This window comes from Ranitomeya variabilis, chromosome 5, assembly GCF_051348905.1.
Source record: "Ranitomeya variabilis isolate aRanVar5 chromosome 5, aRanVar5.hap1, whole genome shotgun sequence".
In the NCBI taxonomy this organism is placed as follows: domain Eukaryota; kingdom Metazoa; phylum Chordata; class Amphibia; order Anura; family Dendrobatidae; genus Ranitomeya; species Ranitomeya variabilis.
In genome coordinates this window covers 422,190,758-422,203,426 of record NC_135236.1, presented here as the reverse complement: position 1 = coordinate 422,203,426, position 12,669 = coordinate 422,190,758, and the positions used below count along the sequence as shown (strand labels likewise).

General features: G+C 47.0%; 1 protein-coding gene across 6 annotated transcripts in view; it reads left to right on the top strand.

The window, feature by feature from the left end:
• Positions 1 to 743: 743 nt before the first annotated feature.
• Positions 744 to 12,669, top strand: part of MDM2 (MDM2 proto-oncogene) — a 56,796-nt gene continuing 44,870 nt past the window's right edge. Inside the window, exons 1-5 of one of the 6 annotated variants that reach the window (XM_077265250.1) lie at positions 744 to 1,011; positions 2,986 to 3,070; positions 4,331 to 4,405; positions 4,518 to 4,651; positions 7,036 to 7,085. In XM_077265250.1, the coding sequence (XP_077121365.1) occupies positions 980 to 1,011; positions 2,986 to 3,070; positions 4,331 to 4,405; positions 4,518 to 4,651; positions 7,036 to 7,085 (376 nt within the window). In that variant the 5' untranslated portion in view covers positions 744 to 979. Of the gene's footprint in view, positions 1,012 to 1,054; positions 1,083 to 1,175; positions 1,711 to 2,985; positions 3,071 to 4,330; positions 4,406 to 4,517; positions 4,652 to 7,035; positions 7,086 to 12,669 lie in introns of those variants that run through there. The other 5 variants (XM_077265251.1, XM_077265255.1, XM_077265254.1 and 2 more) reach the window with 5 other exon arrangements.

Sequence of the window (12,669 nt, the reverse complement as noted above, 5' to 3'; positions counted from 1 at the left end):
CTAGCGTTCTCTGCGCCGCACAACGGGGGCAGCGGATGCATTTTTCCAGCGCATCCGCTGCCCATTGTGAGGTGGGGGTGGAGTTCCAGCCGCGCATGCGCGGTCGGAAAAAGCGGACCGTCGGGAGCAAAAAAACGTTACATGTAATGTTCTTTGCTCCCGACGGTCCGCCACAACACGGCGCAACCGTCGCACGACGGTTGCGACGTGTGTCAATGCGTTGCAAATGCGTCGCTAATGTTAGTCAATGCAGAAAAAAACGCATCCTGCAAGCACTTTTGCAGGATGCATTTTTTCGGCAAAACGACGCATTGTGACATATTGCAGTTAACGCTAGTGTGAAAGTAGCCCAAGATTGCTGTGTCCAAAGAGCTTCCGTCTATTGAATGCAGGTGAATCCGCATGTGATCACTGAACCGTACGGATTTACCGCGTCCAATACAGGCTACTGGTGTAATTTCTGTTGAGGAGGCTAGTGACATGTCAGTGTCCACAGGCGACTATGGACGCATAGTGGAGACGGGATTTCTAGAAATTCCATCCACTATGCTGTAACATCTGGACGCTGCGGGTTTCATACTGCATACGTACATTTTGTTAATGAGAAAAAAAAAGATCACAGTCTGCACACACCAGGCATACTGACCATGTACACAGACATTCAGTCAGTACACACCACACATGGACACAGACATAATCAGCAGACAGCAGTCATACTTCACAAGCAGGCGGAAATATATTCAGCACACAGCAGCCATACTTCCATATGTAACCAGACAGCAGCCATAGTTCATGTGTAGCCGGACATACAGACAGCAGCCATATTTCCATGTGTAACCAGACAGCAGACGTACCCCTGTCTGCCAGCAGGTGGAGCCCGTGAGGCGGCGCACAGCCCACACTGGGGAATGGCGGACGTGTAGTTTGTGATATTGCATCATGTTATGGTCTGGTAGGGTTGTGGTCGTACACTGACGACATGGAGGAAGGCGAGAGCAGCGCAGGACTCAGGTAAGCAAAGGGTGTCGGCGGGGCGGTCTGGTGGGACAGGACGACACTAGCCGGTCTTTGCGGCCTTTATGGTGAGCGCTTCGGTGCGGGATTCCCGGTATTTCCGGGTATGAGCTCCAGCCACCACCGTGTGACGCCTGTACGTGCACCGCCTCGTGAGGTGGATTGTGCAGGCTAGTGCTCCCTGTTAGCAGCCATTTCAGTGTGGCCGGCTTCTCTCCACACCAAGGCCCCACGTGAGAGTACTCACTACCGGCTGCAGTGACTGCGGGCCGGTGAGGTCTGCTCCTGCACAGCTATGAGGTGGAAACACCACGGACGAGGACTCGTGTGACCGCGCTGCACGGACTTATGACACCGGCATTGGTGGTTAGAGACTCGTGTCCGCCGGTAACTGTTAGCGCACGCGTCACGTAGCCCCCGTGAGTGGGACACGGCGAGCAGTGGGGAGGGACGCAGGACACGGCGAGTAGTCGGGAGGGACGCAGGACACGGGGTGGCCGCAGTGGCCGTTTGTCCCGGTGAGCGGTGTGAGTCAGCTGGTGAGTCAGCGCTGCGCCCCGGTCATGCTCAGACATGCAGTGTGCGCCGCGGAGCTAGCCCCGACTTGTCTGCTGCCCGCCTCTTATAGGGACGCTGCCTGCAGCAGGTAGCACTGTACGGGAGCGGGCTCCGGCACGGCAGCACTTTACCGCCCAGGTAAGAGCCGATTACTGCAGCCTGTACTATGGAGTCGCAGTCTGCTGAGCGACCGAACCGGTATCACTAGGCACTAATGCTGTATTCCTGTAGGATCATCGTGGATTTCATCTATAGTGTATTGCTTAACGTGTAATAGACCAGAGATTACTCTAATGCCATAGATATAGTCTGTGTGAGACTGGGGGTTACGTGTGACCTAGCCCTATAGTGTGTCTGTGACCGGGGATCACGTGTACCCTAGTCCTATAGTGTCTGTCACCGGGGATCACGTGTACCCTAGTCCTGTAGTCTTGTCTGTGACCAGGGATTACGTGTACCCTAGTCCTATAGTGTGTCTGTGACCGGGGATCACGTGTGCCCTAGTCCTATAGTGTGTCTGTCACCGGGGGTCACGTGTACCCTAGTCCTATAGTGTGTCTATGACCGGGGATTATGTGTACCCTAGTCCTATAGTGTGTCTGTGACCGGGGATTATGTGTACCCTAGTCCTATAGTGTGTCTGTGACCGGGGATTACGTGTACCCTAGTCCTATAGTCTGTCTGTGACCGGGGATTACGTGTACCCTAGTCCTATAGTGTGTCTGTGACCGGGGATTACGTGTACCCTAGTCCTATAGTGTGTCTGTCTATGACCGGGGATTACGTGTACCCTAGTCCTGTAGTCTTGTCTGTCACCGGGGATCATGTGTACCCTAGCCCTATAGTGTGTCTGTGACCGGGGATCACGTGTACCCTAGTCCTATAGTGTCTGTCACCGGGGATCACGTGTACCCTAGTCCTGTAGTCTTGTCTGTGACCAGGGATTACGTGTACCCTAGTCCTATAGTGTGTCTATGACCGGGGATCACGTGTACCCTAGTCCTGTAGTCTTGTCTGTGACTGGGGATTACGTGTACCCTAGTCCTATAGTGTGTCTGTGACCGGGGATTACGTGTACCCTAGTCCTATAGTGTGTCTGTCTATGACCGGGGATTACGTGTACCCTAGTCCTGTAGTCTTGTCTGTCACCGGGGATCATGTGTATCCTAGTCCTATAGTGTGTCTGTGACCGGGGATCACGTGTACCCTAGTCCTATAGTCTTGTCTGTCGCCGGGATTACATGTACCCTAGTCCTATAGTCTGGCTGTGACCGGGGATCACTTGTATACAGACTTCATTGTATGCTCTCTGATACTACAGGCCGTGTATGATCCGTGTTTACATGTACACATCATTGTATATACTATATTTCGATAGTGGAACAAGGATTAAATCTATTTTCGGCTTTCCAGGCAAGCGTGCAATATGAATATATCCTCCTCACACACAGACAGTCTAGAGCGTTCTTCCATCATGAGCACAGATAAAGACATACTGGTAAGTTAAATGTCCTGTCATTTAGTTTACCATAGAAAATAGGAAAGAGAACTCATGATCTTGAGTAAGACACAAGTCGAAACGCATTGATCTGTCCTAACCATGTGTAGTGCCCGACAATATGTGCTTATCATTTTTTATAACTTCACAATAAAAGTTATATTTTAGGCTCCCCCAGTTATCGCTGGATCCTCTTTTCCTTTTTATAATAATTTTTACTATGGGCCTAAGAACTACCATAACACAACTATCTGCCTGTTGTGCCCAGCACAGATGTTTTCTGCCACGGAGTAGCCGCTGACCGCTCTTGTCAGCGATTGTTCGGCTTCTGGTGACAGCAGCGGCTCTGGTCTGTTGGTGGGATATGGCTGCCAACATCGTGCTGATTGACTGTCCTCTCCCTGCTGCCTAACTGCAGGAAGCCAGCTGTCTACCAGCATGTTTGCAAGCGCTCCCTGTTGACAGCGCAGCCCAGAAGAAGAGTTGCTTTGTTGACATGGAGCTGCTGAATCTGAGCTAGTGCTGGGTAGAACAGGCAAGTAGTTAGCACCTACCTGCTTGTTTACTTTTCTGGCTCATAGTGAAAATAAATATATAGTCCTGGATAATCCCTTTATTGGATGCTATTAGCTGTAGTATGTTAAGGTCTCGTTTCCCTTAACAAATATGCAGACTGTCAGCAGGTATTGGTGTTTTTGAAAAGGTTGTGCACTACTGGACAACCCCAGTGTAATCACTTTAGAGCCAATAAAAATTAGAAACAGTAGATACACTCCTCCTGGGGTGCATTATCCCAGCAATGTCAGCACTGCTATTCCCAGCAAGTCACTTGACCGCTGCAGCTAATCAGCAGAGCCTCTGATTGGCTGCAGCTCATCAGCATTCCATTAAAGTGGATCTTTGCTCTGGTGAAATAGTAATGTCAGCTGCTCTTTGGTTGCTGCTGTCACTTGACCTACAAAGAATAACACTGCCAATGTTGCTGGAACGCCGCCTCTGCTGGAGATGAGGGGATCTCCGTGCTCAGCTGGGAGATGAGGGGATCTCAGTGCTCAGCTGGGAGATTCGAGTGCACTTCACAAGCAGTAAAACCTTAAGAAGTTATGCTGCCATTTACTTGCAACTTGCATGTATGTTTATACAAAATTCACATTCTCTTATCTATTCCTGTTAGCATTCGCATACCAAAGATCTTCCTACACTTTATTATGGCATCATGTGCTGATGTAACTTTTTCTTTTCTTCTTTACATATGTAAAGGTAAAACCAAACCCTCTTCTTCTAAACCTGTTAAAATCTGCTGGTGCCGAAAAGGAAACCTTCACAATGAAAGAGGTGGGAACTGAAAGCTTTTGTTGTGAGATGTATTATTATACAATGAGTGCGTTTTCCATGATCTTCTTTATAATGTGTAGTTCATTACAATGTCTTCGTACTTGCGCTATAGGTTATTTACCATCTTGGTCAGTACATTATGGCCAAGCAGTTGTATGACGAGAAGCAACAGCATATTGTCCACTGCTCTAATGATCCTCTCGGAGAACTATTTGGGGTACAGAACTTCTCTGTAAAAGAACCCAGGTAACTGACGTGTTTATAACGATATTCTTATGTTAAATTTATACAAAGGATTTTGTACAAAGTAAATTTACCCCCTATAAAATGACCGTGGACCTGTTTACTTATTAGTTTACATTCAGAATGTAGGCAGAGTCCTTTATTACAGTTTATTCTCATTGGATTTATTCTTGTGCATGTTTAAGCAATTTTTTTTTTTTAATTAAATTGCAGTCAGGCTATAAATTACACTCAAATCAACCTTAAGACTAGGGGTCCGATTCATCAAGGCTGGCGTACACACCGATTATGGGGGGCGTGCTGGATACAGTTGCTTCTGATTCATGAAGAGGTGCACGCCTATTCATGAATCTGGAGCATCTGACAAGTGGCGTGTGCCTCTGTGCGCCATGCCAGTAATGTCACTCCTTTCAGGTACTAGAGAAAGAGAGAGATTTCTGGTGTAGGGAACGCTGCGGATACTCATGAATTAGACAAGCTGTGTCCCCCACCCAGCTGCACCCATTTTGTCAAAGCTGGGAGAAACTGATGTGAAAAAGTTGTCACAACATTTTGGCACAACTCTGCCATGGCAGCTTTGATGAATCCGGAGTTAATTCTAGGGTGCATTGGATGCTCGGCTACTGGGATATGTCCAGATCTGACCTTAAAGGGCCACTGTCACCCCCCCCCCCCCCCCCCAGCCGTTATAAACTAAAAGAGCCACCTTGTGCAGCAGTAATGCTGCAGTCTAACAAGGTGGCTCTTTTAGTTTTTGATTCATTTATTACCTCAATAAAGCGTTTTAAAAATTGGCCACAAATACCAGATATTGTACCTGGAGGCGGTCCGAATCGTCCTCTATCAATCTCCCAACTGCCGTCACTCTTCTCTTCAGGGGCGATGGTCGCCGCCCCCTTCGCGCTGTTGCTTCTTAAATCCGGCGCCTGCGCTGTGCGTGCCTGCCTGGGGCCCGCACTGTGTTATTCATTATGCACAGTGCAGGGCTGGGGTTCCTGGGCATGCGCACTGCGCTTGTCAGACGCTCCCCCGGTCCCCCGCCTTCCAGCATCGCCGGAATATGCAGGTTTCATTGCCGACGTTTTGAACAGCCACAAAGAACAACGCTGGAAGGCGGGGGACCGTCTGACAAGCGCAGTGCGCATGCCCAGGAACCCCAGCCCCGCACTGTGCATAATGAATAACACAGGGTGGGGATTCAGGAACAGGGCGGCCGCACTGCCCGCACAGGCGCAGTCAGGCACCCTGCGTCTGAGCTGTGACTATGAACACTGCACAGGCCCCAGGCGGGCACGCACAGCGCAGGCGCCGGATTTAAGAAGCAACAGCGCTCAGGGGACGGCGACCATCGCCCCTGAAGAGAAGAGTGACGGCAGATGGGAGATTGATAGAGGACGATTCGGACCGCCTCCTGGTACAAAATCTGGTATTTGTGGCCAATTTTTAAAACGCTTTATTGAGTTAATAAATGAATCAAAAACTAAAAGAGCCACCTTGTTAGAATGCAGCATTACTGCTGCACAAGGTGGCTCTTTTAGTTTATAACGGCTGGGGGGGGGGTGACAGTGGCCCTTTAAGTCATACTTAGGTCGCTATATTACAAGTGTTTAGCTATGGAAAAACACAAGATCACATCGGTTCATATAATTGCAGAAGAACGTACACAGATGATTTGGGCATTTATTTATTTTCATTAAAAGTGCATTAAACAGACAAAATATATTCCAAAAGGAAACACTTTTATACATTTGGCTAATGAAAGTCTGTGGCACATCTTTGAAACTAGTGATGAGTGAGAGTCTTGGGTGTGGATAATATGTTCGAGTCCCTGCGACTGCATGTTTGCTGTTAGACAGCCTGAACACATACAGGGATTAACGAACAGGCAGTCCCCCCATGTGTTGCGGCTGTCTAACAGTTGCGAATCATACAGCCACGGGGACTCAAACATATTATTTGAGCACGCCCATGATACTGTTAGTACCTGAGCATGCTCAAATAACGCGTTATCCGAGAATGTTCACCCATCACTATTTGTAACCTGATGTAATTCAACCATTTCAGTAAAGCTGTATGCAAACACCGTTAAAACTCTGACATGCAGAGGGGACATCCATTCCAAAACATGCATGATTATGGGGTTATCTTTCCAATTTACTGGGGATTGTACCACGACAAATTCAAATTGTCTGGTCAGTGTCTAGCATCTAGATAAATTATTGGGTTTACCTTTCACATTTATTTGTTCTTTGTTGATTTGAGGAGTGTCAAAAATGAAAGTGATCTAGTTGTGTGGCACAGTTGACAACTTTGTGGTGTTGTTGCAGACATAACGCTGAACTGTTAAAAACTACATCTATAACTAAGACATGATCTGTTTATTTCAGGAGGCTCTATGCAATGATTTCTAAAAATCTGGTAACTGCAGACTCTGAAGGTAAAATTCTGATGAAATCCATTATTTTTGGCTCAGCTGTTAATTCCGACTTGGGCTTTTAAAGTTTTAATCAGGGCTGTGGAATCAGTAAGCCGAGGTTTTGACTCTTTATCACTCCATCTTAGTAAATTGCAGATAATTAGTAATTTACAGCAGCTCACAGAATCTTTTTTTTTTTTTTTTTTTTTGGATAAATAGGGGCCCTAAATTTGTGGACCATAATATAGATTACTACACCTGTCTAAATTCTTATGACGGTTAATATTAATAACAATTTCTTTATTTTTTAAAGCTGGAGTTGGTATATGTCTACCAACTCCGACACCAGACACCACCCAAAGCTAGCTACGCCTCCTGATTCCACAGTCCTGGTTGCAATGTTGAGGAGCACCACTATCCAGTGTAAAACTGCATCTTCATAGACCGCTATATTTGAAGATATTTCCCTTTCTCAGATCCTCTGTTAGTTTTACTTCCAAGTTTTCATAAAGACACAGCAATTTTATTTGCAATATATTTTTGCTGCAGCCAGATGTTATATTAAAGTCTATAGTATAATATACCGTATTTTTCGGCATATAAGACGCACCGTCCTATAAGACGCACCCCAAATTTGGGGTGAAAAATGCAGAAAAAAAGATTTTTTTATAAGATGGGGTCCGTCTTATTGTCCGAATTTAAGATCTCTTACCTGAGGGCAGGCAGTGGCAGAGCAGGGTCACAGGAGGCATGGTGGTGGCAGAGGTGAGGTGATGCTGAGGTGCGGTGGGATGATCACACATAACGCCCCTATGGATCACACATAACGCCCCTATGGATCACACATAACGCCCCTATGGATCACACATAACGCCCCTATGGATCACACATAACGCCCCTATGGATCACACATAACGCCCCTATGGATCACACATAACGCCCCTATGGATCACACATAACGCCCCTATGGATCACACATAACGCCCCTATGGATCACACATAACGCCCCTATGGATCACACATAACGCCCCTATGGATCACACATAACGCCCCTATGGATCACACATAACGCCCCTATGGATCACACATAACGCCCCTATGGATCACACATAACGCCCCTATGGATCACACATAACGCCCCTATGGATCACACATAACGCCCCTATGGATCACACATAACGCCCCTATGGATCACACATAACGCCCCTATGGATCACACATAACGCCCCTATGGATCACACATAACGCCCCTATGGATCACACATAACGCCCCTATGGATCACACATAACGCCCCTATGGATCACACATAACGCCCCTATGGATCACACATAACGCCCCTATGGATCACACATAACGCCCCTATGGATCACACATAACGCCCCTATGGATCACACATAACGCCCCTATGGATCACACATAACGCCCCTATGGATCACACATAACGCCCCTATGGATCACACATAACGCCCCTATGGATCACACATAACGCCCCTATGGATCACACATAACGCCCCTATGGATCACACATAACGCCCCTATGGATCACACATAACGCCCCTATGGATCACACATAACGCCCCTATGGATCACACATAACGCCCCTATGGATCACACATAACGCCCCTATGGATCACACATAACGCCCCTATGGATCACACATAACGCCCCTATGGATCACACATAACGCCCCTATGGATCACACATAACGCCCCTATGGATCACACATAACGCCCCTATGGATCACACATAACGCCCCTATGGATCACACATAACGCCCCTATGGATCACACATAACGCCCCTATGGATCACACATAACGCCCCTATGGATCACACATAACGCCCCTATGGATCACACATAACGCCCCTATGGATCACACATAACGCCCCTATGGATCACACATAACGCCCCTATGGATCACACATAACGCCCCTATGGATCACACATAACGCCCCTATGGATCACACATAACACCACTTGAGAGCAGCCAACGTCTTGATTTTATAGAGATGCACTGATCAGAAATTAAAGTTTAAAAAGCATTTAAAAAAATCAGAAAACATTCGCCAGCTTTCCACGGCTCCAGAATGCCACGCCCAGTTCTGCAGTGATATGCCAATGTTGGGTACTCCACCGCTGACAACCCTTGTGCCTGGCTGGCGCGGTTGTCAGCCTGCTCCTTACTGTTGATGGTGGGGATGGTGTGGAGACAGCACATTCTCCCTTACCCACCAGGGGGGAGATGAAGCCCCCTCAGCACACAGACTGCAGATGGGCAATGACAGGGAATGAGCCCAAACAACACATCCTTGTGTCATTCCCACCGGGCATGGGTGGCTCTCATGAAAGAGGGTTTTGTCTGCCACCCAGCTGTAACTGGCAGCTATGCCCCCTAGTCCTGCATGGACCCTCGGCCTGTGCCCTATGGCAGTGCCACCATGTCACGCAGATGCCTCCGCATGCCGTACAATGCTGCAGCGTGGTGCTGGCCCGAGAATGCCACCTGCTCGGGGGCAGCCATGTGCAGCACACAGTATACACAGGCCACGGAGGAGCAGAGCCGGTCTCAGCAATGCACATGCCTCCATTCTCAGGCACACCGTGCTGTGCCAGCTGCTGGGGCCCGGCGTCCTGCCACCTCCCCGGTCCTGGCCATGTCTGTGCGCCCTCCTACCCTACACAAAGGAGCCACGGGGGAACAATGGGACAATAACGGGCCACCTTCCCCCCGCCCGGCGTTCTGTACCTGCACCGGCCAGCAGCGCTGGTGAGTTACGGTATTTTCCGGTGGCGGCGGCCATCTTGCTGAGGCCGCGCGTGCGCAGATTCACTACTCTGCGTCCCAGGGCTTCAGGAAAATGGCCGCCGCGATCTCCATCTGCGCACGCGCGGCCTCCCGCGGCCATTTTCCTGAAGCCCTGGGACGCAGAGTGATGAATCTGTGCACGCGCGGCCTCAGCAAGATGGCCGCCGCCACCGGAAAATACCGTAACTCACCAGCGCTGCTGCTCTCCATCAATACCGGGCCGCGGATTCACCTCAAATATGGATGGGACCTGCTCACGCCATACAGCTCACCGTGCCACATCATGCCCGCACCTCTGTCGCCGCCACAATGCCGGTAAGCCTGCGTTCCGCATATAAGACGCACCCCCCATTTTCCTCACAATTTTTTTTGGGAAAAAGTGCGTCTAATATGCCGAAAAATACGGTACTACATACAAACATGCATTTTGGTTTGTGACTTTTTTTTGTAAGTCTATAATGTCTTTTAGAATGTAGCATGCTCTGGTAATTACTTTTTTCCTCATGCCTCTTTATAGCACTGTTGAAAAATGCATGTAAAAACTCCATGTATATATGCTGGAAAAGAATAGTGCCAGTAGGATATTAGCCTAAATTCATCATAATACTTCATTTTTGTTTTTCCTAAAAACTTTTATATGACTTACACCACATTTGTGTTTTAGATGCTTTTTTTGCACAATGTTATGTTGTGTAACATAAGCCCTTTCTGACGTCCGCCGTACATGTACAATGCAGTGGCCAATACATTTGTGCAAACGGCCATACACATCTCTCCCTGTGGGTGTTAAATGTATTTTATAAATATAAAATTTATAATAATATAATATAAATTTTCAGTAGGGCAAGGAAATGAATTCAAACGTAACTTTTACTAGTTACCCTAAAAGGTTTAATGGCATAAAGTACATGAAGACAGATAAGGCTACTTTCACACTAGTCCGTCGGTACGGGCCGTCGCAAACTGTCAGCCCGACGTACCGACAGACAGTGTGTATTTGTAGCACAACGTGGGCAGCGGATGCAGTTTTACAACGCATCCGCTGCCCATTGTGAGTACCAGGGAGGAGAGGGCGGAGTTTCGGCCGCGCATGCGCGGTCGAAAATGGCGGACCCGACGCACAAAAAAAGTTACATGGAACTTTTTTTGTGCCGACGGTCCGCCAAACCACGACGCATCCGTCGCACGACGGATGTGTGGCAATCCGTCGCTAATGCAACTCTATGGAGAAAACCGCATCCTGCGGGCAACTTTGCAGGATGCGTTTTTTTTCTCCAAAACGACGCATTGCGACGGACGTCACACAACGCTAGTGTGAAAGTAGCCTAAGACAATGTATATAAAAAGTGTAAGTGCTCAAATTTAACAGTGCTCATAATAAAAAAAAAATTGGTTTGGTGTCACCAAAATTGTATTCTTTTTTTTTTTTTTTTTTTTTTTTTTTTTAAATTCGTTTATTAACAACAAAATAGTGTTACAAACATTTTGCATCCAAGAATGTCAAACATAAAATGTAATACATATAAACTGTGTATTATTAAGCTTAAAATAAAATACAGCTGTCATCTATAACCAACATTATATTATGATTATTAAAGCTGTTGGATCAATAGTAACACATGAAATTATGTAAATAGAAAAAAACTTAGAAAACCAGAACACTTGAGTTAGAACTGTATCTACGCTAACTACTAATTCGCCGCCGTACCTCACGTCTGACCTCCACGCGATATCCCCACTCCACAACAAGTCTATAGAGTAAGATGGGAAGAATTCCACCTACCCCAGATTTTTTCAAATTTGCCCGGGCACCCTCTATTCTGATATAACGTGCGTTCATATGGAATGATCGAGTTGACCAGTTCAATCCAAGTTCCCTTAGTTGGACTTGTACTCCCCATCCACCGCAAAGCCAGTACCTTCCGTGCCATAAAGAGCGTCTCGCGTAAAAAAATATCAATGTAGTGATCCCAAGTCTCCTCCTCCCATACTCCAAATATACAAACTAATGGGTCAAGGGGAACTGGAATTGATAGCAGTGATGCAAGTAGTGATGTCACCTCCCTCCAGTATTGAAGAATAACGGGACAATTCCATATCATGTGAATGAAGTCTGCATCTAAGGAGCGACAGCGCATACACTCTGATGTTTGAAATCGACCCATTTTAAAAAGCCGTGTCGGAGTTAAATACGATTGATGTATTATGTATAGTTGAGTCATCCTGTTGTTAACTGATGGGGATACTTTAATTAGGGATTCAAGAATGTCTTCCCATTCCTCCCCCTGCATATTAGAAAGAAGTCCCTCCCATTTCCCCTTAACAGAGTTAACAGTAGACGCATCTCCCAAAGATAGCATATAGGTATATAGGGAGGAGATAAGACCTTGGGGACCGACCAAAATTGTATTCTTGCTTCTCTCCTCAGTTATAGTCACCAATAGGAGCAGAAGGGAAATATTGATAGTAGGGGGGAGAGGAAGAGGTTGCTCTGATCCCTTATTACTCCATGTCATGCCCCTGCATTGCTCCTGCCCTAAGCGTTGCGCTGTAGAACTCCCCAGCTTATAAGCAACTGGGAAAGAGAAGCTACCAGTAGCTCTCTGAGATTTATGCAACTTCTTAATGAAGAGAAATCTAAATTTTAAAATCCTAAAGGAACACATTTAGATTAAAAAAAAAAATTAACACTGAAAGTGATTTCAGTGTTAAAGAAACAATACTACAAAACACAATCGAAAAATTTCAATATCACTTGAAAGAAAAAAAACACAGGCAGTGTCGTAGGGACCTCCAAGA